This window comes from Dermochelys coriacea, chromosome 4 (assembly GCF_009764565.3).
Source record: "Dermochelys coriacea isolate rDerCor1 chromosome 4, rDerCor1.pri.v4, whole genome shotgun sequence".
Classification (NCBI taxonomy): Eukaryota; Metazoa; Chordata; order Testudines; family Dermochelyidae; genus Dermochelys; species Dermochelys coriacea.
Genome location: NC_050071.1, coordinates 131361190 through 131386477, shown reverse-complemented (window position 1 = coordinate 131386477; position 25288 = coordinate 131361190). Strand labels below are relative to the sequence as shown.

Below are 25288 nucleotides of genomic sequence, written 5' to 3'. Positions count from 1 at the left end.
TGAGTGGGAGTTTGTATTGTGCTTGTTTGGGGTTTGCTTTTGCTGGGGGGGGGGTGGTCTTTTTGGTGTGGCTTGTGTTTCCCAGATTAACAGGATTTAGGTGGGAAGGCGATGACAGATACAGAGGCAGCTGTGGGAGTGACTCCTGTAGTGGAAGACACATTGAGGATGACTGGATGTGGAAGCTGTGGTATGTACATGATCCTGGAGGGGGGAACCGGTAAGAGTTTTTTCTGCATGAAATGCCGTCTGATAGAGCTGATGGAGGAAAAGATCCGAGGTTTGGAGATGTAGGTGGAAAGTCTGGTTGAGTTTAGGAAGGGGTTTGAGCAGATGATGGAGCAAAGATATGAGGTATCTAAAGGGAAAAGCTCAGACTCACGGACGGAAGCAGGGCTGGGGAATTTTGAGAGGAGACTGGGTGAGGAAAGTGGTCAGTGGAAGCATGTGACTAAAAGAACCAGGCAGAGGAAAAGACGGGCTAGTGAAGGAGAAATAGAGCTTAGGAATAGGTTTGCAGAGTTGGAAAATGAAGAAGGGGCTCAGCAGGTACTTGTTGAAGGTGGAAGGGTAAGGAAGAAGAGAAGAGAGGCTAATCCTATAGGAAAAGCAGAAGAGTCAAGGGAGACTAGACCAAATATGAGCCCCAGGAGGATACAGGATGGGTTGAAGAAGATTATAAGGGAAAATAGGAATGGAAAGAACTTGCAGCCAGAGGGAACAGGGGAGAGACTGGAGAATAGCACCGTCACCAGGAAAAGGCAGGTCTATGTGATCGGGGACTCTTTATTGAGAAGAATAGACAGGCCTGTAACTAGAGCTGATCCAGAGAATAGAAGGGTGTGCTGTCTTCCGGGTGCTAAGATACGGGATGTCGACCTGAGGTTGAAAAGGATCCTAAAGGGAGCGGGAAAGAATCCCCTAATTATCCTTCATGTGGGAACAAATGATACGGCTAGATTCTCGCTGGAAAGTATTAAGGGAGACTATGCTAGGCTGGGGAAGACGCTTAAGGAAATTGAGGCTCAGGTGATCTTTAGCGGGATCCTTCCTGTTCCTAGAGAAGGGCAACAAAGGTGTGACACGATTATGACTGTCAACAGATGGCTTAGGCAGTGGTGCTATATGGAGGGCTTTGGGATGTATGGCCACTGGGAGGCGTTCACGGACAGAGGACAGTTCTCTCGGGATGGACTTCATCTGAGTAGGGAAGGAAATAGACTTCTAGGATCGAGGCTGGCACAACTGATAAAAAGAGCTTTAAACTAGGAATTAGGGGGAGATGGTTGGGAGATGTCCAGGAAATCTCCACGCCAGATTTTAGCATTGAGAGGGAAGAAGACAAAGTAAGAAAGGATACAGCCATGGGTAGGAGAATGTATATAAAGAGCGAGGGCGGTGTGGATACTAGTCTAATAGGTTATACTGGTTGTAGAATGACTGTGCCTAATAGGGTACAAAATGTGAGCGAGGCCAAACAGCAAAAATTAAGATGTTTATACACCAATGCGAGGAGCCTAGGTAACAAAATGGAGGAACTAGAGCTACTGGTGCAGGAAATGAAACCAGATATTATAGGGATAACAGAAACATGGTGGAACAGTATTCATGACTGGACTACAGGTATTGAAGGGTATGTGCTGTTTAGGAAAGACAGAAACAAAGGTAAAGGTGGTGGAGTAGCATTGTATATCAATGATGAGGTAGAATGTAAAGAAATAAGAAGCGATGCAATGGATAAGACAGTCCGTCTGGGCAAAAATTACACTGGGGAAGAAAACTAGTAAAGCCTCTCCTACGATAGTGCTTGGGGTGTGCTATAGACCTCCGGGATCTAATTTGGATATGGATAGAGCCCTTTTTAATGTCTTTAATATAGTAAATACTAATGGAAACTGCATGATCATGGGAGACTTTAACTTCCCAGATATAGACTGGAGGACCAGTGCTAGTAATAATAATAGGGCTCAGATTTTCCTAGATGCCATAGCTGATGGATTCCTTCATCAAGTAGTTGCTGAACCGACTAGAGGGGATGCCATTTTAGATTTAATTTTGGTGAGTAGCAAGGACCTCATAGAAGAAATGGTTGTAGGGGACAATCTTGGCTCAAGTGATCATGAGCTAATTCAGTTCAAACTAAATGGAAGGATTAACAAAAATAAATCTGCAACTAGGGTTTTTGATTTCAGAAGGGCTGACTTTCAAAAATTAAGGAAATTAGTTAGGGAAGTGGATTGGACTGAAGAACTTATGGATCTAAAGGTAGAGGAGGCCTGGGATTACTTTAAATCAAAACTGCAGAAGCTATCGGAAGCCTGTATCCCAAGAAAGGGGAAAAAATTCATAGGAAGGAGTTGTAGACCAAGCTGGATGAGCAAGCATCTTAGAGAGGAGATTAAGAAGAAGCAGAAAGCATACAGGGAGTGGAAGATGGGAGGGATCAGCAAGGAAAGCTACCTAATTGAGGTCAGAACATGTAGGGATAAAGTGAGACAGGCTAAAAGTCGAGTAGAGTTGGACCTTGCAAAGGGAATTAAAACCAATAGTAAATGGTTCTATAGCCATATAAATAAGAAGAAAACTAAGAAAGAAGAATTGGAGCCGCTTAACACTGAGGATGGAGTGGAGGCTAAAGGTAGTCTAGGCATGGCCCAATATCTAAACAAATACTTTGCCTCAGTCTTTAATAAGGCTAAAGAGGATCTTGGGGATAATGGTAGCATGACAAATGGGAATGAGGATATGGAGGTAGATATTATCATATCTGAGGTAGAAGCGAAACTGAAACAGCTTAATGGGACTAAATCGGGGGCCCAGATAATCTTCATCCAAGAATATTAAAGGAATTGGCACCTGAAATTGCAAGCCCGTTAGTAAGAATTTTTAATGAATCTGTAAACTCAGGAGTAGTACCGAATGATTGGAGAATTGCTAATATAGTTCCTATTTTTAAGAAAGGAAAAAAAAAAGTGATCCGGGTAACTACAGGCCAGTTAGTTTGACATCTGTAGTATGCAAGGTCCTGGAAAAAATTTTGAAGGAGAAATTAGTTAAGGACATTGAAGTCAATGGTAAATGGGACAAAATACAACATGGTTTTACAAAAGGTAGATCGTGCCAAACCAACCTAATCTCCTTTTTTGAAAAAGTAACAGATTTTTTAGATAAAGGAAATGCAGTGATCTAATTTACCTAGATTTCAGTAAGGCATTTGATACCGTGCCACATGGGGAATTGTTAGTTAAATTGGAGAAGATGGGGATCAATATGAACATCAAAAGGTGGATAAGGAATTGGTTAAAGGGGAGACTGCAACGGGTCCTACTGAAAGGCGAACTGTCAGGTTGGAGGGAGGTTACCAGTGGAGTTCCTCAGGGATTGGTTTTGGGACCAATCTTATTTAATCTTTTTATTACTGACCTTGGCACAAAAAGTGGGTGTGTGCTAATAAAGTTTGCAGATGATACAAAGCTGGGAGGTATTGCCAATTTGGAGAAGGATCGGGATATTATACAGGAGGATCTGGATGACCTTGCAAACTGGAGTAATAGTAATAGGATGAAATTTAATAGTGAGAAGTGTAAGGTTATGCATTTAGGGATTAATAACAAGCATTTTAGTTATAAGTTGGGGACGCATCAATTAGAAGTAACAGAAGAGGAGAAGGACCTTGGAGTATTGGTTGATCATAGGATGACTATGAGCTGCCAATGTGATATGGCTGTGAAAAAAGCTAATGCGGTTTTGGGATGCATCAGGAGAGGCATTTCCAGTAGGGGTAAGGAGGTTTTAGTACCGTTTATACAAGGCACTGGTGAGACCTCACCTAGAATACTGTGTGCAGTTCTGGTCTCCCATGTTTAAAAAGGATGAATTCAAACTGGAGCAGGTACAGAGAAGGGCTACTAGGATGATCCGAGGAATGGAAAACTTGTCTTATGAGGGGAGACTTAAGGAGCTTGGCTTGTTTAGCCTAACTAAAAGAAGGTTGAGGGGAGATATGATTGCTCTCTATAAATATATCAGAGGGATAAATACAGGAGAGGGAGAGGAATTATTTCAGCTCAGCACCAATGTGGACACAAGAACAAATGGGTATAAACTGGCCACCGGGAAGTTTAGACTTGAAATCAGACGAAGGTTTTTAACCATCAGAGGAGTGAAGTTTTGGAATAACCTTCCAAGGGAAGCAGTGGGGGCAAAAGATCTATCTGGTTTTAAGATTCTACTTGATAAGTTTATGGAGGAGATGGTACGATGGGATAATGGGATTTTGGTAAGTAATTGATCTTTAAATATTCAGGGTAAATAGGCCAAATCCCCTGAGATGGGATATTAGATGGATGGGATCTGAGTTACCCAGGAAAGAATTTTCTGTAGTATCTGGCTGGTGAATCTTGCCCATATGCTCAGGGTTTAGCTGATTGCCATATTTGGGGTCAGGAAGGAATTTTCCTCCAGGGCAGATTGGAGAGGCCCTGGAGGTTTTTTGCCTTCCTCTGTAGCATGGGGCATGGTTGACTTGAGGGAGGCTTCTCTGCTCCTTGAAGTCTTTGAACCATGATTTAAAGACTTCAATAGCTCAGATATGGGTGAGGTTTTTCATAGGAGTGGGTGGGTGAGATTCTGTGGCCTGCGCTGTGCAGGAGGTCAGACTAGATGATCAGAATGGTCCCTTCTGACCTTAGTATCTATGAATCTATAAACACTAATATAAGGTTGAATGCAAAAGAAACTCTGGAGCAAGAAATTCCACAGCCTTTCCATAATTCCCTGAAGACGTCTGCCATTTTAGAATCATAGAAGATTAGGGTTGGAAGAGACCTCAGGAGGTCATTTAGTCTAAGCTCCTGCTTAAAGCAGGACCAACACCAACTAAATCATCCCAGCCAGGGCTTTGTCAAGCCAGGCCTTAAAAACCTCTAAGGATGGAAATTCCACCACCTCCCTAGGTAACCCATTGCAATGCTTCACCACCCTCCTAATGAAATAGTGTTTCCTAATAACCAACCTAGACCTCCCCCACTGCACCTTGAGACCATTGCTCCTTGTTCTGTCACCTGCCACCACTGAGAACAGCTGAGCTCCATCCTCTTTGGAACCTCCGTTCAGGTTAAGTTTTGCCTTATGAATTCATTGTGTGACCTTTGAGGAATTGAATAGTGTCTCACTACTTATTTTTTCGGCATTAGTGCCTGTGTTATGTTAGTGTAGTGAACTTTTGTAACTAAAGTCTTCCTGTGTGTTAGGTTAACGTCATTTTCTGAATGGCTAATCTCAGTGATACAGATGCATGTTAAAGAGCAGAGAGTACTTAAAATATTTGTGGGGTTTTTTTTTTTTAAATTATAACAATTCAACTGATGGATAGGAGAGTTTCAGTGGTTGATTCTGAGCATACTAAGTTTTGGTGGGCCCTCTTTTATCCCCATGCTATTCATATTACACAGTCAGAGCTGCCACAATTACTCCCTGTAGAGTTTGTAGTTCAGCAGGGAGCCTCAGAGTGTTAACAACTTTGGACATTTGTCTAACTTTCAAAATCTGTCCAAACTTCCAAATTACAAGGCTAATTAAACTCTGGAATAGGCTTCCAAGGTAGGTTGTGAAATCCTCATCATTGGAGGTTTAGTAGGTTGGACAAACACTTGTTGTCAGGGATGGTCTAGATATACTTGGTCTGGCCTCAGCAAAGAGGGTTGAATTTGATGATTTCTCAGGGTCCTTCTAGCCCTACATTTCTATGATTTCCTAGCTTCTGGGAAGGCCCACCTCCTTCAAACTACATCTGCAGAGTGTTTCCTGTGTTAGCCTGTCTCCCTAATAGCTTCTGACAATTGACCTCTCTTCTCCTGAGAAGCTTTTATTAACTGTTTAGTGTTCTCTTGATCCCCAGCTGACATGTATACAAGGCTTGCAACTTGTTGGAGACACAATTTTCCCAATTGTCTTTTGTGTTTGTGCCTGGATGGTCTTATGTGGGAAGCCATTGTGTTGCCTTCCCTGTTTGTTCTTCCCACAGCCTCTAGATCAGTGCGTTCATACAGGAAAGTCTTGACCCAGTATACAGTAACTTCCCCTCACTGACCAGGTCACGTACAGTGTTAATAAAATCGTTACTCTTCGATTGGCATTTCCATGTCTGTCACAAATGAATATGAATTTGAGGTTAAATCCCATCATCCATCTCAAAGAGGTTGTAACTCCTGAAATTGAGTCTAGAATTGTTTCCTTCACCCTATTACAAATTTCTGTTAGGCCCTGCTTGGTATAGAAAATTCTGGCATTGCAGCCACCAGTTGTTTAAGCTTAAGTGCAACTTTTGCTACCATGTCATGGAGGGCTAGATGATATGGTTGTAAAAATGCTGCTGAACTTTTAACATGGTTCCATAATTATCAGTTCGCCTGTTGTTCAGTGCTATTTTGCTGCATAATCCAGGTGTAATGTAGAAAACTTCTTGGCTGGGGCGGAAAAAAAAAAGGAACTTGTGAAATTCAGGCCTGGCTCTAACATTATGGAACAAAACAAATGCATTACTAAGAAAGAGAACTGTATTTAATACAATTTAGATCTTAACTAATATAATTGACTTGCCAGTTCTCAGCTAGAATGGTGACATTTGGTACTACCCTAATTGATCATATGATGCTAAATAGGAGGAGAAATCCCAACTCCAAATACTGACCTTTCCATCAGAAAACAACTGACACATTTTGTTTTAATCACTGAAGTGCCTTTTTGAGATATAGTCTTGAAATCTGATACAATTTTTCAGTGTGGGTCATTGTCATTTCTCCCTTCAGAACACCTTAAGAACATTCCATGGCAGTTGGAAGGTTTAAGGAGGAAAAACTCCTGTGGTAAAAATAGATTGGGGAGAATAATGAGGGGTATCCCATATTTGAACTTCAAACTTTGATATTTTAATTGGAAGTCACCAAAAAAATCTTCACTTGTAATGGAACCTTGGATGAATGGAGCTGTTAGAAGCCAAATGTTTTTAGTGGACTGTTGGTGAGTGTAGATACTGTCTGAACATAACTAAGTCATGCTGAGAATTTAGTCCAGACCTGAACTGTACCAATTCTGTGTTTGTGAAAAATTTGGGGTGATTTAAGAAGAAGAAAAATTGAAATCCTGATATGCCCACTCGGAAGATTTTTACTAATTGGCAAAACATACAAGAATCTAGAGTGGATTATTAATAATTCTTTGAGTTGGTAGAATAGAAGACACACACCAGATATCACAGGAATAATGAATACTAGACAGTAATATAAACAAAAAGTCCCTGGAAAAAAATCTAGTACAGAATTATAAACAAGCAAAGACAAAAAAAAATTATACTGGCAGCACCTTGGATTAGAACACATTTCTTCATGCAAAATAATTTTCACTTAGTGATTGTGTTAATGGCTTTGAGAACGTCTTGTCCTCTCATTCCTCTTTAAACCCATAGTTGTGAGTCTTTCAACTTGTGCAATTCCTTCCACCTGCTGGTAGACCCAGTATTAAGATCCTCTACTCTGAGGAGAAAAGTCTTGTTCAGACTCAACTTTGGGTTTATGTACAATATGATGGTTGTTGCCTTTGTCTTCTGACAGAATGAACTCTGAGCTGTGGGGCTTCTTAAATTCAGAATACAGTAGGTTAAGCAGTTTATGGCAAAGTTCCTGATGCACTATGGAGTGCTTTCTGTTTCTTTTCAGCTTCAGTAGCAGAAATCTTGTTTGCTATGTGGATGATGTACTGTATATCTTTTTTTTTTTGGGGGGGGGGGGGTCCTCTGCTGCGGCCTGATTGTGTACTTCTGATTCCAAATGAGGTGTGTGGGTGACCAGTCTGGTCTTATTTCTGGTATTTGTTATTCTGAGATTTTACTGTAACAGACTTTTCTATTTTTTCTTCCATGTTTGATCCTCAGTATTGGTTTACTCTTGTCAAATTGCATCTAAAGATCACTCCGAGCACAATGAGCACTTGTCTGAAGCACAAATCTAAACACTTGTTTGTAAACTTTGCAGTAATGGTCGAAGGACAGCTTACAGGAAAACCTTATAAAAGGTCCAGAGATCATGACCTGTGAGGGAAGATTGGAAAAAAAAACCCTGGGTTTATTTAGTCTGGAAAAGAGAAGACAGAGGGGATATAACAGTTTTCAAGTACATAAAAGGTTGTTAAAAGGAGGAGGGAGAAAAAATCTTCTTCTTAATCTCTGAGGATAGGACAAGAAGCAATGGGCTTAAATTGCAGCAAGGGAAGTTTAGGCTGGACTTTAGGGAAAACCTTCCTAACTGTCAGGGTGGTTAAGCACTGGAATAAATTGCCTAGGGAGGTTGTGGAATCTCCATCATTGGGGACTTTAAGAGCAGGTTAGACAAACATCTGTCAGGAATGGTCTAGATGATATTTGGTCCTGCCATGAGTGCAGGGGACTGGACTAGATGACCTTTTGAGATCCCTTCCAGTTCTATGATTCTATGAAAATTGTCACACAACTGAAGAAAAAGTTGGAACAATGTCTGTACTTCTGATGGCGTTACCTGCTCAACAATTACTGCTAAATTATTCCTGTTACAGATTATTTAACTCTGTGGTCTTTGGTTTATTGAAAATACACCTGAAGCAAATGGCATGTGTCAAGGTTCCTTCCCCACTCTGAACTCTAGGGTACAGATGTGGGGACCTGCATGAAAGATCCCCTAAGCTTATTCTTACCAGCTTAGGTTAAAAACTTCCTCAAGGTACAAACTTTGCCTTGTCCTTGAACCCTATGTTGCCACCACCAAGCGTGTTAAACAAAGAACAGGGAAAGAACCCACTTGGAGATGTCTTCCCCCCAAAATATCCCCCCAAGCCCTACACCCCCTTTCTTGGGGAAGGCTTGATAAAAACCCTCACCGATTTACATAGGTGAACACAGACCCAAACCCTTGGATCTTAAGAACAATGAAAAAGCAATCAAGATCTTAAAAGAAGAATTTTAATTAAATAAAAAGTAAAAGAATCACCTCTGTAAAATCAGGATGGTAACTACCTTACAGGGTAATCAGATTCAGAACATAGAGAATCCCTCTAGGCAAAATCTTAAGTTACAAAAAGACACAAAAACAGGAATATACATTCCATTCAGCACAACTATTTTACCAGCCATTAAACAAAAGGAAATTGAACACATTTCTAGCTAGATTACTTACTAACTTAAGGAGTTATGAAGAGCATTCCTGATCTGTTCCCGGCAAAAGCATCCCACAGACACAGACCCTTTGTTCCCCCCCCCCCATCTTTGAAAGTATCTTGTCTCCTCATTGGTCATTTTGGGTCAGCGCCAGCAAGGTTATCTTAGCTTCTTAACCGTTTACAGGTGAAAGGGTTTTGCATCTGGCCAGGAGGAATTTTATAGTTCTGCATACAGAAAGGTGGTTACCCTTCCCTTTATATTTATGACAGCATAAAGAAGAGTGCTCAAAATGGCTGGTATTCTTACAAAGCACGTGAGGAAAGAGCTCTGAATCTGTTTACCTCCTCCCACAGCCATTTCAAACTGCACAAGTAAATCACTGTTGTATAGTCAGCAGATATTTGAGGAGCAAAGTAAAAACATTTCTAGCCGAGGATACTTCAATTTGCTGAGTACTCTTGTCTTCCCACTGAGTTATGTGAGAATATTTTTTGTTTAAATGTGAAATAGATCCAAGAGCCATGTGTGAAGATATTTTGTGAGGAAAGTTGGTCCAGTAGTTGGGACACTAGTCTATAATCTGGGAGGCATAGGTTCAATTTTCTGCTCAGCAACAGATTTCTTGTGGCAAGTCATTTACCTTCTCTGTACCTCAGTTCTCCATCAGTAAAATGGGGATAATAGCACTCCCCCCAGCTCACTGGGGTAGTGTGAAGATTAATATATTAAATAATGTGAAGTGCTCTGGAGTCTGATGATGAAAAATGCTATACAAGACCTTGGCATGATTATTATCATCATTTGTTATCATGGGCAGCAGGTATAATAGACCAGAGAAGGCTCTGCCTTTCCTGGCTGCAGCCGCTGCTGTGGGATGCTGGGCTGGGGCTGGCTGGGGCGTCTGTGGCAGAGCAGACTGGGGCTGCTTGGTTGGTCGGCAGGCTTGAGTTGCCCCGGGGCTCCTGTGGTGGTGGGGGTAGGTGGCTCGGGTTTCTGGCAACCAGGGGCTTTTCTCCTCTTTTTAAGAGACTGATGATAATAAATACATTTCTTAACGTAAAACATCAATACCAGAATCAGAAACTGCACAGGATTCTGTAATAGAATTTTCATCCATGGAAAATCAGTTTGTAAAAACCCGCAAATTAAGAAAGATTTATCTTGAAGACAGTTTTTAAATATTTTCAGTCTCTTAATACTCAAATTGGCTAAACAGGGGAGACTGAGCATTTCACCAGCATGCAGACGTGTTGCAAAATGATACTTGCAGTGTGTAAATACAGTTAAACAGAACAGCGTTTTTCACATCCAAGCGAAATAGCAGCAGAATCATTAAGAAATAACATAGAATAGGAAAATTACACTTGTGCAGGAGACACAATTTATCTTTAAGAAACAGAAAACATTAAGCCACTCCAGAAGATGAGGTCAATTTTTATTGATAGTTTTTGAGGTCAGAAAGCACCATTATGACTATCTAGGCTGACTTTCTGCATCAATCCTGTAGTTTTCTGGTTGAGCTAGAGTGTTCCTTAGAAAGGTATCCATTCTTGATTTTAAAGACTTCAAGTGACTGAGTTGCTCCAGTGGTCTGTTATCCTCATGGTTAAAAATTTTCACCTTGTTTCTAGTCTGAATTTGTCTGGCCTCAGCCTCCAGTTTTTGGATCTTATTATGCCCTTTTCTGCTCGATTTAAGGAGCCCTTAACTATCACAAATATTCTCCCCATGTAGGTTCCTATAGACTATGATCAAGTTACCTGTTAAGCTGCTCTTGGATAAACTAAAATATTTATCTGTATTTTAGATAACTCTGCTTTCTTATAAATTCATTGAAATCTACTCTTCGGTTTACCCTCCGTTTAGACATTCTTTTAGAAACGTGGTCATTTAAAACATCACACCTGCCCTATCTCTACAGGGGCTCCCTATTTTAAATATTTTATTACTTTATTGTATGTTGTCATAGATGTATGTAATGCTGAATAGAATTTAGAGATACAATAATTGCCTTGGATAGTTTACAGTCTGAGACGTGATGTAAGCTGGAATAGATGACATAGGGCTTGTGTGTGTGTGTGTGTGTGTGTGTGTGTGTGTGTGTGTGTGTATAATATATAAAGTGTACATGTAGACTATAGTCAGCTATAGTCAGTTATTCTGTTCTGTGATAGCTTTATGCAACTTCTGTATAATGTAATTCATATAGTTCAAAATGTTGCATTTCCTATTATTTAAACTCACATGAAATCTGTGCTTTGTAAATAGTAACACTTGTATATTTTTAGAATTGCTTCCTAGCAATACAGTGGAGAGTTGATTGGGATGAATTCATACATTCATTGCAACCCATTGGGATGAAGTGATTCTCAACAATACAGAAATTAAAACTGCGATTCACCATTGATAACAGGGTAAACAAAACCACGATCTGTTCCAGAAAACTTTCCACTTTAATTGCTCATAGTAATTGGATGCCTTCAGAAGCTTTTTGAATGCATAGCAACAGGATTCTTATTTAAAGTGGGGTGTTTTTCTTTTCAGCAATGCTGAGTGATGAAGATAATTGTATGAAGTTGAAAAGTGATCAACCAAAGCTGGTCACACATGAAGATGAAAAGACCAAGCTGGTTTTTAAAAGGTACTCTCAAGTAAGTGTGTCTCTGTTATGATAAATTGGATTTAAATTGCTGTTTAATCAAACGTGCTGCAGGGTGTAAGCACTGAAGATACCTCAGTGATGTGTGGTATAAAAGCCTAGCGAATGGGATCATCACATCTGCCAAAGGGAGTTAAGCACCCAATCACATTGAGATCCAATGGAAGTTGGGTGCCTGTGTAATTTTTTTCAAGATGCCAGCCTCTGTCTCACTTTGTACATATAATATACACAGCCCATTTCCCCACCTCCCAATAAGAATTTAGCAGCAAGACCTGGAACATCAGTTTTATTTTGTGTCCAATAAATCATAGTGTGGTACTTGATGAAAATAGAGTACAGTGGAAATGCATTGTTGATCACTGAATTTTCCCATTGTTCATTTACTTGCTAAACACAATTGTGTTTTTAAAAAAATTGCACCAAAAATGTTTGTTCCTTGTAGTTAGTTCTAATTTGATAATACTTCATAGCTAGTAGTATATTAGTATAAATGCTAAATTATATAAAATATAAAGATATATATTTGTATTAAGGCACATCATTACAGTGGGCCATTAAATCTTTGAAGTGTGGAGAACCTGCCAGTGTTTTTATGGTTTACTAGAGTGTGGATTAGCAAACTTTGCTTTTCACATAGAACTTATTAAAATAGCTGTCTGCTGGCATACACTGAATAGGTTTATGTCAAAGACAGTCAAATGGGAGCTGCTGGGTGCTCAGCACTTCTAACAATCTAGGTATTTATTTAGGATGCCTAATATAGACTTTGGAGCTTAACTTTAGTCACTCATTTGTGAAAATCTTGGCTTTACTGTATATTTACTTCTGACATGCAGAAACCAAATATACATTCATTCATTTATTAAAAATTATCTACGCTACTCTAAATGACTGAGAACTAATATTTATTTGTGTATAAAAATCCATAAATTGTAATGGTTGGCTTTTGTTCCATAGGAATAAATGAACAACTAAACCTCAAAAATCAATAACCAGATTTCCTAATAACAAGAAATTATTCAAATTAACTAACAAGAACAATATGCATTTGTAATGGTCAATTTAAAAATATTTTTATTCTTTATCATATAAGTGTTTCTAAGATATAATGACCAAATAGCATTTTTGGTTTTGTGTTTTAACATGACAAATCAGGCAATTGACATTGCAACATTACCGTTATACAATAGTCTTTGTCAGAAAGTATTTAATTAACATTATTTATTCTGTTCTGGGTAAAAAAATATTAAAAAATCATGAGTTCTTAGGAAAATGCACTTTTTATAGCTGAGTATAGGCAAGGACTCCATCAGTCTAAAACACCTTGGCTGTGCCTTCTCAGAAGCAATAGCAGGTGAATTGAAACTTTTTTGCAGCAATGATGATATAAAATCAATTTTTTGTCTCCGCAGAACTTCTGTGGTGGGTTGTAAAATTCTGTGCACTTTTTGATTGACCTACATATGTCTAATTATAAAAAAAAAAACAAAAAAACACCCCTCACGCAACACACTGGGTGTGCGTATAAGCAAAACTGACTAAATGTGTCATCTTGTTACTGTAGCCTTCGTTTTTCTCATCCCTTCTTCTCTATTGTGTATTACTCTGTTTTGGCAGAATCTTGATTGTAAGCACTCTAATGAAGGGGCATTGCTTGCTGCTTTGTATTTTTGTATATATTTTTTTTTAATTGTAAAGCATCTAGCACACTCCAGGATTCTGTGTCTTTAAAATAAGACAAATACAACACATACACTTATGGTACATTTGAATAAGCTGAGTTTCCAAAAAAAAGGATCTTGTTAAGTAGCGTAAAAGTGCTGTACTGTGCATCAACCTTGGAGGCTTAGTCCTCCATTAGCTCCATTTCATGTGAACTAACGCTTAAGTCAAGGTTGTTCTTTGAGTAATGGTCCCTATCTGGATTCCAGACGCAGGTGCACATGCATGCCATGTGCTGATGCCGGAACTGATCATAGTAGTGTCCATTGACCCACACGTGCTTTGTGTGTCAACTGTGTGGTATGTCTGAGGCGGTAAGAGGCTGTGCGGGTCGATGCCACTACAGTTTCCTCTTACTGCCGCATGGTCAGAGTTGGAACCCCTACTAAGAGAACTGCTCTTTGTTTCTGCTGTATGTGGTGGTTGTCCATGAGTTTTAGTAGTTAGTTAATTTTCCTTGGACTTCTCCCCTTCAGGGGTTTCTTTCTCCCTGGCCTGGGGACTATGCCCCAACAAACCGGCTTCAAGAACTGTGACTTGTGCCCTTGCTTCTTTTTCAGTGAGAGACGAGCACATTCGTTGCCTTTACTGCCTTGTACTGTTTCTCGTAGCCCGGACTCGAGCAGCTTGTGAAGTTTACCTCTGCAAATATCTGATGGAGGAGGCAATGCGCCCATGTGCATAACCGGACACGGCTCCACCAGATCTGCTGGAACAGTGCCCGACATCAGTGGTGAGCGCTTCACTGGGCCGCTCCCATGAAGCACTGCCGCACCCGCCAAAACCCAACTGCGAGCACAAGAAGCATGGGCATAAGAGCGCTTACTTGACGGGGACAGCTTCTAAAGGCAATGTTACCTCCCCGAGCCGTGCTAGGTCGGGCAAGAAGTCGTGTGGAATAACAGAGACTTGGTGGGATAACTCACATGACTGGAGTACAGTCATGGATGGTTATAAACTGTTCAGGAAGGACAGGCAGGGCAGAAAAGGTGGGGGAGTAGCACTGTATGTAAGGGAGCAGTATGACTGCTCAGAGCTCCGGTACGAAACTGTGGAAAAACCTGAGTGTCTCTGGATTAAGTTTAGAAGTGTGTGCAACAAGAGTGATGTCATGGTGGGAGTCTGCTATAGACCACCGGACCAGGGGGATGAGGTGGATGAGGCTTTCTTCTGGCAACTCACGGAAGCTACTAGATCGCATGCCCTGATTCTCATGGGTGACTTTAATTTTCCTGATATCTGCTGGGAGAGCAATACAGCGGTGCATAGACAATCCAGGAAGTTTTTGGAAAGCGTAGGGGACAATTTCCTGGTGCAAGTGCTAGGGGAGCCAACTAGGGGGAGCGCTTTTCTTGACCTGCTGCTCACAAACCGGGTAGAATTAGTGGGGGAAGCAAAAGTGGATGGGAATCTGGGAGGCAGTGACCATGAGTTGGTTGAGTTCAGGATCCTGACGCAGGGAAGAAAGGTAAGCAGCAGGATACGGACCCTGGACTTCAGGAAAGCAGACTTTGACTCCCTCAGGGAACAGATGGCCAGGATCCCCTGGGGGACTAACATGAAAGGGAAGGGAGTCCAGGAGAGCTGGCTGTATTTCAAGGAATCCCTGTTGAGGTTACAGGGACAAACCATCCCGATGAGTCGAAAGAATAGTAAATATGGCAGGCGACCAGCTTGGCTTAATGGTGAAATCCTAGCGGATCTTAAACATAAAAAAGAAGCTTACAAGAAGTGGAAGGTTGGACATATGACCAGGGAAGAGTATAAAAATATTGCTCGGGCATGTAGGAAAGATATCAGGAGGGCCAAATCGCACCTGGAGCTGCAGCTAGCAAGAGATGTCAAGAGTAACAAGAAGGGTTTCTTCAGGTATGTTGGCAACAAGAAGAAAGCCAAGGAAAGTGTGGGCCCCTTACTGAATGAGGGAGGCAAGCTAGTGACAGAGGATGTGGAAAAAGCTAATGTACTCAATGCTTTTTTTGCCTCTGTTTTCACTAACAAGGTCAGCTCCCAGACTGCTGTGCTGGGCAACACAAAATGGGGAAGAGATGGCCAGCCCTCTGTAGAGATAGAGGTGGTTAGGGACTATTTAGAAAAGCTGGACGTGCACAAGTCCATGGGGCCGGACGAATTGCATCTGAGAGTGCTGAAGGAATTGGCGGCTGTGATTGCAGAGCCCTTGGCCATTATCTTTGAAAACTCGTGGCGAACGGGGGAAGTCCCGGATGACTGGAAAAAGGCTAATGTAGTGCCCATCTTTAAAAAAGGGAAGAAGGAGGATCCTGGGAACTACAGGCCGGTCAGCCTCACCTCAGTCCCTGGAAAAATCATGGAGCAGGTCCTCAAAGAATCAATCCTGAAGCACTTAGAGGAGAGGAAAGTGATCAGGAACAGTCAGCATGGATTCACCAAGGGAAGGTCATGCCTGACTAATCTAATCGCCTTTTATGATGAGATTACTGGTTCTGTGGATGAAGGGAAAGCAGTGGATGTATTGTTTCTTGACTTTAGCAAAGCTTTTGACACGGTCTCCCACAGCATTCTTGTCAGCAAGTTAAGGAAGTATGGGCTGGATGAATGCACTATAAGGTGGGTAGAAAGCTGGCTAGATTGTCGGGCTCAACGGGTAGTGATCAATGGCTCCATGTCTAGTTGGCAGCCGGTGTCAAGTGGAGTGCCCCAGGGGTCGGTCCTGGGGCCCGTTTTGTTCAATATCTTCATAAATGATCTGGAGGATGGTGTGGATTGCACTCTCAGCAAATTTGCGGATGATACTAAACTGGGAGGAGTGGTAGATACGCTGGAGGGGAGGGATAGGATACAGAAGGACCTAGACAAATTGGAGGATTGGGCCAAAAGAAATCTAATGAGGTTCAATAAGGATAAATGCAGGGTCCTGCACTTAGGATGGAAGAATCCAATGCACCGCTACAGACTAGGGACCGAATGGCTCGGCAGCAGTTCTGCGGAAAAGGACCTAGGGGTGACAGTGGACGAGAAGCTGGATATGAGTCAGCAGTGTGCCCTTGTTGCCAAGAAGGCCAATGGCATTTTGGGTTGTATAAGTAGGGGCATAGCGAGCAGATCGAGGGACGTGATCGTTCCCCTCTATTCGACACTGGTAAGGCCTCATCTGGAGTACTGTGTCCAGTTTTGGGCCCCACACTACAGGAAGGATGTGGATAAATTGGAAAGAGTACAACGAAGGGCAACAAAAATGATTAGGGGTCTAGAGCACATGACTTATGAGGAGAGGCTGAGGGAGCTGGGATTGTTCAGTCTGCAGAAGAGAAGAATGAGGGGGGATTTGATAGCTGCTTTCAACTACCTGAAAGGGGGTTTCAAAGAGGATGGCTCTAGACTGTTCTCAATGGTAGCAGATGACAGAACGAGGAGTAATGGTCTCAAGTTGCAATGGGGGAGGTTTAGATTGGATATTAGGAAAAACTTTTTCACTAAGAGGGTGGTGAAACACTGGAATGCATTACCTAGGGAGGTGGTAGAATCTCCTTCCTTAGAGGTTTTTAAGGTCAGGCTTGACAAAGCCCTGGCTGGGATGATTTAACTGGGACTTGGTCCTGCTTTGAGCAGGGGGTTGGACTAGATGACCTTCTGGGGTCCCTTCCAACCCTGATATTCTATGATTCTATGTGTGCAGCTGTGGATGCTCCTGCACCTAAGAAGGCTTATACGGAGCACTGCTCCAAACGTCGTCGTACACCACTGGCACTGTCTTCTGCTCTGGCACCTGGGCCTCCTCCTTCGCCCACGGCGCTGTCAACACCGCCAGGACCTTCCGGCCTGTCCCACCCAGTCCTGCGCACTCTGGCATGCTTATCACCCTGATGCCATCAGATGAGATCATGCTGCCTTTCATTGGCTCTCCCCCACGCTCTAGACCCCTGCCTGTTCCGAGACTCCTCTCTCCAGCGGACGAGCCCCTCCTGCTCCAACCCGAGCCCTCTCCACCTCATGGCCTGGTATTTGGATGGGGCTCGCATATAGACCAGGCTTGTTCTGACCCCATCCAAGACATCCTCACTCATAGCAGATGCCAATCCACTTGAAATGGCTAAGTGGCACCTCTTTAGCTCATGGGCACATTGCAATCACATCTCTCCAGGCTCTGTCTCCATTCCTGTTCTTCTGGACTACCTCTGTCATCTCTGCCAGTCAGGCCTTGCTCACTCCTCTGTCTGCATCCACCTGGAGACACTCAGTGCCTTTCTTCCTCCTGTGGATGGCTTCTCTGTTTTCACCAATCCGATAACCTCCCGCTTCCTCTGCGGCCTTCTCAATGCTTTTCCCCTAGTACGAAGGCCTATCCCCTCTTGGGTTCAGAATCTGGTTCTCTCTGTGCTCACCAAGCCACCCTCTGAACCCCTCATCACTTGCTCTCTCTCCCATCTTTCCATGAAGGTGATCTTCTTAGTGGCTATCGCCTCCGCATGATGTGTCAGCAAACTGGCCGCCTTGATGGTGGATCAGCCATTTACTATCTTCCACAAAGACAGGGTCTCCTTACGTCTTTCCCCTGAGTTCCTGCCCACGGTGACTTCCTCCTTCCACCTCAACCAGAGTACACACCTTCTGGTCTTCTACCCTAAGCCATGCACCTCCCCCATGGATTGCATATTCCACTCCCTTGATGTCGTTGAGCATTAGCCTTTTATCTCCACCACACCCGTGACTTCCGAGTGGCCCACTGGCTCTTCATCGCCATCGCAGTGCGCTGTCGGAGTTGCACCCTTTCTTCCCAATGCCTGTCCAAATGAATCTCCCGTTGCATCATGACCACTCCACATGGGCATGTGCAACCCTGCTGGCTTTCCTTGCGGATGTTCTGTGGCAATAGATATGTCAGGCAGCTGCTTGGTCCTCTGTCCATACCTTTTCCTCTCACTGTGCCATTGTCCCCTCAACTATGACGAATGCAGCAGCTGGTCATGCTATCTTACAGACTTGGTCTTCTCAAGAGCCCTCATGCCTGCTTCACTACTGACTGCTGCTCGCTACTCTCCTGCATTTGGAATCCTGACATAGGGACCATCACGGTAAATAACCATTTCTTCTTCGAGTAACTGGACGTTCTTCGAGATGTGTGGTCCCTATCTGGATTCCAATCCCACCCTTCTCCTATGCTCTGGGCTCCATTTGCTTCCTGGTCCGAGGGAACTAGAGGGGTGTCAACCTCTTAAACCCTCAGATGCGCCACATGGTTGAGGCATGTGCAGGTCAACAGAGACTAATATGAACAGTTCTGGCTCCAGCGCATGGCGTGCATGCGCACCTGCATTTGGAATCCGGGTAGGGACCACACATCTCGAAGAACCTCCAGTTACAGTAAGTAACCTTCTCTCATTCTTTAATCCCATGCTTTGTGAGGTTAGAGGCTGGACAATCACATGCCATCATACGTTCGCAGCACAAAAGACATCTGTTCTTTATAGTTTATTTTAATCCCTTTCGGAACAAGGGAATAAATATTAATAAGCTTTGTCTATTAACATTCTTAGAGAGTAGTTCCCATTGGGGAACTAGTGCTGGGGATGGGGGAGCATAAAGTCATACCTGTTTAATAGTAACAATTTTTAATTACTCTCTCCTACATCCCAGATTAAATGTACAGCTTTGGCTAGTGTCTGTGGGGAAGGGATGGTAGTGGAACAAGAAGACAGAAACTATTGTTAAAAATACTTTCAAATAAATATTTAAAGTATATTATAACTAGGGCCCTACCAAATTTATGGCCATGAAAAATGCGTTGGAGACCATGAAATCTGGTCTTTAGTGTGCTTTTAGCCTGTACTATACAGATTTCACAGGGAAGATCAGCATTTCTCAAATTGAGGGGCCTGACCCGCACTGGAGTTGCAGGGAGTGTCAAGGTTATTTTAGGGGGGTCACCTAAAATATTGCCACCCTTACTTCTGCACTGCCTTCAGATCTGGGCAGCTGAAGAGTGGTGGCTCTTAGTCAGGGAGCCAGCTCTGAAGGTGGCACCCTGCCAGCAGCAGCACAGAAGTAAGGGCGGCAATATCGTACCAGGCCACTCTTACTTCTGTGCTGCTGTCTTCAGAGCTGGATGGCCGGATAGTGGCATCTGCTGACTGAGGGCCCATCTCTGCAAGCAGCCACACAGAAGTAAGGGTGGCAATACCATACCATGCCATCCTTACTTCTGTGCTGCTGCTGGTGGTGGCTCTGCCTTCAGAGCTGGGCTCCTAGCTAGCAGCTGCTGCTCTCCAGCTGCCCAGCTCTGAAGCAGTGCTGCTGCCAGAAGTAAGAGTAGGAGTACCGCAACACACTCTACAATAACCTTGCAAACCCCCATAACTCCTTTATGGGTCAGGACCCCCAAAATTTGAACACTGTAAAATTTCAGATTTTAATAGCTGAAATTATGAAATTGACGATTTTTTAAAATCTTATGACTGTGAATTTGGTAGGGCCCTAACTATAACACTCCATCTAAGGTAACAGCACTCAGCTGACTGGTAGTTCTTATTACTTATGTTATTCAGATGGTAGTTCCCAGTAATAATACTCAACATTCACATAGCCCTTTACCATGCTCAAACCACTGAGGAAAACTTGGATTAAAATGATTCTAGGAATGCTGGCTTTTTAATATAGGGTGGAAAGTTGGGTGTCTGGGTATCTTTTTTTTTAAATTTGGGGTTATAAATCATGCATTCTGGCCTTCCAAGTAACCTAAAATAGATCTGATGGCACCTAGGTGGTGGTATGAACACCCAGGTGTGGGATTTTAGGCTCTGAAGTTTTCAAATTTGGTTTTCAGCACCAAAAACATTTTAAGTATTTTTGACACTGGAAACCCAGTTTGCAACTGCACTCTTTACATGAGTAGTGTTTGTTTTGGCCATTTTTAAGAATGAAGTAAAACTATTCTTTTTAAAAGAAAACAAAAAGCACTTTAGTGTTGTCCCAAAATTTACAGAGAGCAGCCTGTTGATATAGTCACATTTGATGCAGGACACATCAAGGTCATTTAGTTTAAAGTAACTGCTACCAGTGCAGAACCACGCTACAAAGCCAAAGCATCCTTTAGCACCAGTCTCCATATTACAGTATTTATCCACGTTAGTGCAAAAAGCTTTGAAGAGGTGAGGAAGAATGTGGCTTACAGCATTAGGACTGTGCAGTGTCTCAGTATGGGTTGCACTTAAACATGCTTTTTTACAGTTTTTTATTTTTTTGAACTCGCTCACATTTTATCAGCTTCACAAAGGAATAGTTCAGAAACAACTCCACTGTTGGCAGTGGCCTACTGCTCTAAAAGTGATCACTGGCTCTTGTTCGTTTTAGACCTGTTATACTGCTTGCAGTCGTGGTGTACTTCCTTTATATCCTCAAGTTACATTTTGGCCCTGAAGAATGTGACATGAAGAAAATGCACTATGTGGACCCTGAACGTGTAAAGGTTTGCTATTCTTTATCTGTATCTAGCAAATGTTACTGATGTATTGTGTAGAGTTGGAAAGTTCACTGCAGGACCTGAAGTGATGGAGTTGTAGGCTGAAGTCCTGCAATGAAGGCAGATGAATTTACCTTTCTATATTCTCCGTTACCTGCACTGAGAGGCTGAGGTTTTCAATTCTTATGCTTATGTAGGCAGTGAGACTTACACAGAGAAAATTATAGCGTTTTAGGAATAAAATTAAGGAGGAAGAAAACAGTAGTTTATGAAAGAGTAATGTTTGCCATCACAGATATGATACATAGTTTAAAAAAGTTTGTGGAAGGTTGCAAGAAAAGAAAATGACTTAGATATGTACGTAGAATTTTGTGGCTTGATTATCTTGCCAGGTGCATGCACAGAATGCCTTTGACCTTGCTGCAAGTTGCAGAATGGATGGGATCATTAGTCAGACTTAAAAACCAGCTTCTGTAGTGCCACACTGGAGAGTGTGAAGGCTAGGGAGTTGTTCTAAAAACTGAAACATTATGCTTGCTATTACACTGTAACACAAAGGTGCTGACTCTCGCCCTGCATTGGGAAGAAGGAAGAATTTGGTATTCTGAACATTTGATTAGAATTCTAAAACACCCTGGGCCTGTTTAAAATTTTTTGGTACCTGTAGGGTCTGTTCTGCACATCTGTGGAGTTCTTCTAATTGCAATTTTAAAAAACCTCCCCTTTTTCCCATTCTCCTTTGTTCCCCTTTTTCTGTAATCTTAACATCAGGCTTGCATTTTTGACTCTCCCATATATATCACACAAACATCTTTGTTTTCTACTTGCCTTTGTTCCTCCCACCTTTCCATTTTGTTCTTGTTTTTATGATAAATCTTCCAATTTGTTGAGCAGTGATTAAAATGGCATCTTTGCCTTTGAACTGTACTAAAGCTTCCTCCTGGTACCAGACCCCAATTTGCAGGTTCTACTCTCTAAAAATGTGCAGGAGGATCTTGTTTCAAAGAGACAGATTATCATTTATTTGGCAGGGGAAGATTCAGCCGAAAGCTGGTACTGTAGGTTTTTATACTGGTACTTCATCTTCATTTTAAGGAGAACTTTAGACCCTCCACTTCCAGGTGAACATTTTAAGCATGATTATAGTGGGATTTTTTAAATGACCATAAACATCTAGATTAAAGTCAGTTCACAAGTCAAAATGCTGCAAGTCCTGTCTTGGATGTGATGGAGTTTCTTTCCAGCTTACGTGTCTCTGGTAGTACAGTTTCTGCAATCAAAATTTAGCTGACAAATTTGTTGTTGATGGATGAGGCAAAGCAAAAACCATCTTCCTTTCCCATAGCTGTATTGGCCATGAACAAAAATAACCGGTTATTGCTTGAAAACGTTCAGAAAGCAGACAAGCTTTGTAAAACGGTACCATTTTACATAGTAATTTTTCTGACTGCACCTGCACTCTAACTTACTCCAAAGAAATCTTCCACCTGAAAGAGGTAAGTTATACTCTGAAACCTGCACTCTTGATAACACCACAAACAGGTAGCTCCTTGTTTTAATTGACTAGTTTTAAATTTCCCACAGTTGGCGGTTCAGCTTGGTTTGTCTTTCAAAATTTACATCTGCTAATTTACGGATGTCTATTGACCTCATGGGAGGTTGCTTCAGACAGGATATGCTATATTTATAATACTGAAATGTACTATCTTGATATGACTTAAATTTTATATACCGTCTTGTTTCAGAGAGCACAAAAATATGCCAAACTCATACAGCAAGGAAAATGTCGACCTTCTTTTGTGAAGAAGGAGATGGACAGATTATTTGCTGAGAAGTACAACGTGAATATATTTCCCTTTGTAAGAGAAGATATAAACAGACATGAAGCTGTGTTTAAATACAAACCCCCGTTTGGATTTCACAAGAACTCTGATAAACTTCAGAACCTCTTAAAACTCTTACCTGAGTATGACTTGCCGGAGAACTTGAAGTCAAAACACTGTAAACGTTGTGTTGTTGTAGGAAGTGGTGGAATACTTCATGGATTGGAGCTAGGCCATGTGCTGAATGAGTTTGATATTGTTATAAGGTACATATTTCTCTTCTGTCTAAAGTTACAAAGTAATTTAACATTTGTGTTTGCAAATAGCCTCTCTTTTTGAGAGGGGAAAGGGGAGTCTCAGACTCCATTTATTACTTAGTTTATGAAACTGAAAGTATTTTATTAATATTACTTGTCTACAATATTCAAAATATGGTGAATCAGATAAACTTACTCAAATTCAGACTGCAGGGACCAGATATATATCATTTCAGTGTGCTCTAGACCAGTGGTTCTCAACCTTTTTTGGACCAGGACCCATTTGTAAACACTCATGGCCAGTCTCAATCCAGTAAGTAGAAAGTAGAAAACGCAAGTATTTTGGCCCCAAAATACTTATTGCCCACTATATGTAACAACAACAATAATAACAATAACAGTAATAAAAAGTTAAAGCAGCTCAATATCCAGAAGGTTAAAGGCAGAAATCAACATTAACAGGAACACATTAACAGTATAATAAATTCTAGGTTCTACTTTAATGAGAAACCTGAGCTTTTTTCTCTTTGACAAGTTTATCAAAGTTTGGGGTAATTTTAGTCAGCACAATCTGAAGGTTGTGTTCAACATCTAGTCTATTTCTGCTTTTATTCTTCAGTTGAGTCAAGGCAGAGAATCCAGCTTTGCACAAGTATGTTGTACTGAAAGGCAAAATGACACTAATTGCATGGCAAGCAGGACATTCTCCAACAGCAGCACTGCACCAAAATTGGGGAATGCTCATTTCAGTATATTTTCTCTATAGATTGCGAATGCAAGATAACTCGACCAGCTGAGATTCTTCCTCCTTAGGTAGATTCATGTTTTCCAACACAACTCCAAACGGATCCTGTATCCATTTTTTGCCCTTAGGTTGTTTGTCTGGAAAGTAATTGCAGAATCTTATGTGCAATTTAGTTAAATGACTACTGATCATTTTCTTCAGTGCTTCCTGGCTAGTGGAATCTTTCAAATTTTTTGTTTCTGGATATGCGTTACAAAACATGTCCATCCTATCATTTGAAACATGTTTGTTCACAAAAAGAAAAGGAGTACTTGTGGCACCTTAGAGACTAACAAATTTATTTGAGCATAAGCTTTCGTGAGCTACAGCTCACTTCATCAGATGCATTTGGTGGAAAATACAGAGGGGAGATTTACATACACACAGAGGGAACATGAAACAATGGGTTTTATCATACACACTTCCACCAAATGCATCCGATGAAGTGAGCTGTAGCTCACAAAAGCTTATGCTCAAATGTGTTAGTCTCTAAGGTGCCACAAGTACTCCTTTACTTTTTGCGAATACAGACTAACATGGCTGCTACTCTGAAACATGTTTGTTCACAGAGAGAGGTTTTTTTTTTAAATGCAACAATTCTGTCAGTTAGCTGAAAGCGATTGTGCCCTCTGCCCTGTAAAGATAGATTCAGATAATTCAGATGATCAAATATATCTGCCAGATATGCAGCACAAACAAACTGTGTTGCTACTGAAGCGTTCTGCCATGTGAGACTTTTTTTCTTCCAGAAAAGCTGCCAACTCATTTTTAAATTTGTATACATGAGATATTTTGCCATGGGACAGCCAGCAAACTTCAGCCTGGTAAAGCAGATGTACGTGTGTACTGCCCATTTTCTGACAGAAAACTTGAAAGCATCATGACTTCTTGGTATTTTGTTTGATGTAAGTCGCTATTTTGACAGCATTTTTAAGAGTTTCTTGAAGCTCAGGTGCCTTGTCTTTAGCTGCTAATGCCTCCCTGTGCAGGAAACAATAGTTCCATGTTGCATTGAGTGCTTTCAAAAGGATTCTTTGAGCAACTACTGAATGTTTCTCTCTCATCAGTTGTAACACCAACATACTTCGACCAACTTAATCCCACCAACTCCAAGTAATTATCCAGTGCAAGAAAATATCAGCAGTAGTAAGAGAAATACCCACATCTGCACTAAACAAGTACTGTTCTTGGAAATCACTTTTCTGTGCATGCCTCACATAAACCAGCAATATAGTGTGGTTTGATACATCTGTAGATTCATCTAGTTGTAAAGCAAAATAGTCGCTTACTGAAAGATGATCAGTTGTTTGCAGTTTGGTGTGTTCTGAGCTATATCACAGATTTTTCTCCATATTGTATTGTTGGAGAAAGAGATTGCTTTTAATTTTTTTGCCACTCACTCGCCCAACAATTTA

General features: G+C 41.6%; 1 protein-coding gene across 8 annotated transcripts in view; it reads left to right on the top strand.

Moving 5' to 3' along the window:
- ST3GAL5 (ST3 beta-galactoside alpha-2,3-sialyltransferase 5) overlaps positions 1-25288 on the top strand; it is a 60184-nt gene that overhangs the window by 14015 nt on the left and 20881 nt on the right. For 2 of the 8 annotated variants that reach the window (XM_038399563.2, XM_038399565.2), the window contains 4 exons: positions 11476-11601; positions 11732-11828; positions 20901-21015; positions 22755-23098. In XM_038399563.2, the coding sequence (XP_038255491.1) occupies positions 11734-11828; positions 20901-21015; positions 22755-23098 (554 nt within the window). In that variant the 5' untranslated portion in view covers positions 11476-11601; positions 11732-11733. Of the gene's footprint in view, positions 1-138; positions 191-11475; positions 11602-11731; positions 11839-20900; positions 21016-22754; positions 23099-25288 lie in introns of those variants that run through there. The other 6 variants (XM_038399564.2, XM_038399562.2, XM_038399571.2 and 3 more) reach the window with 6 other exon arrangements.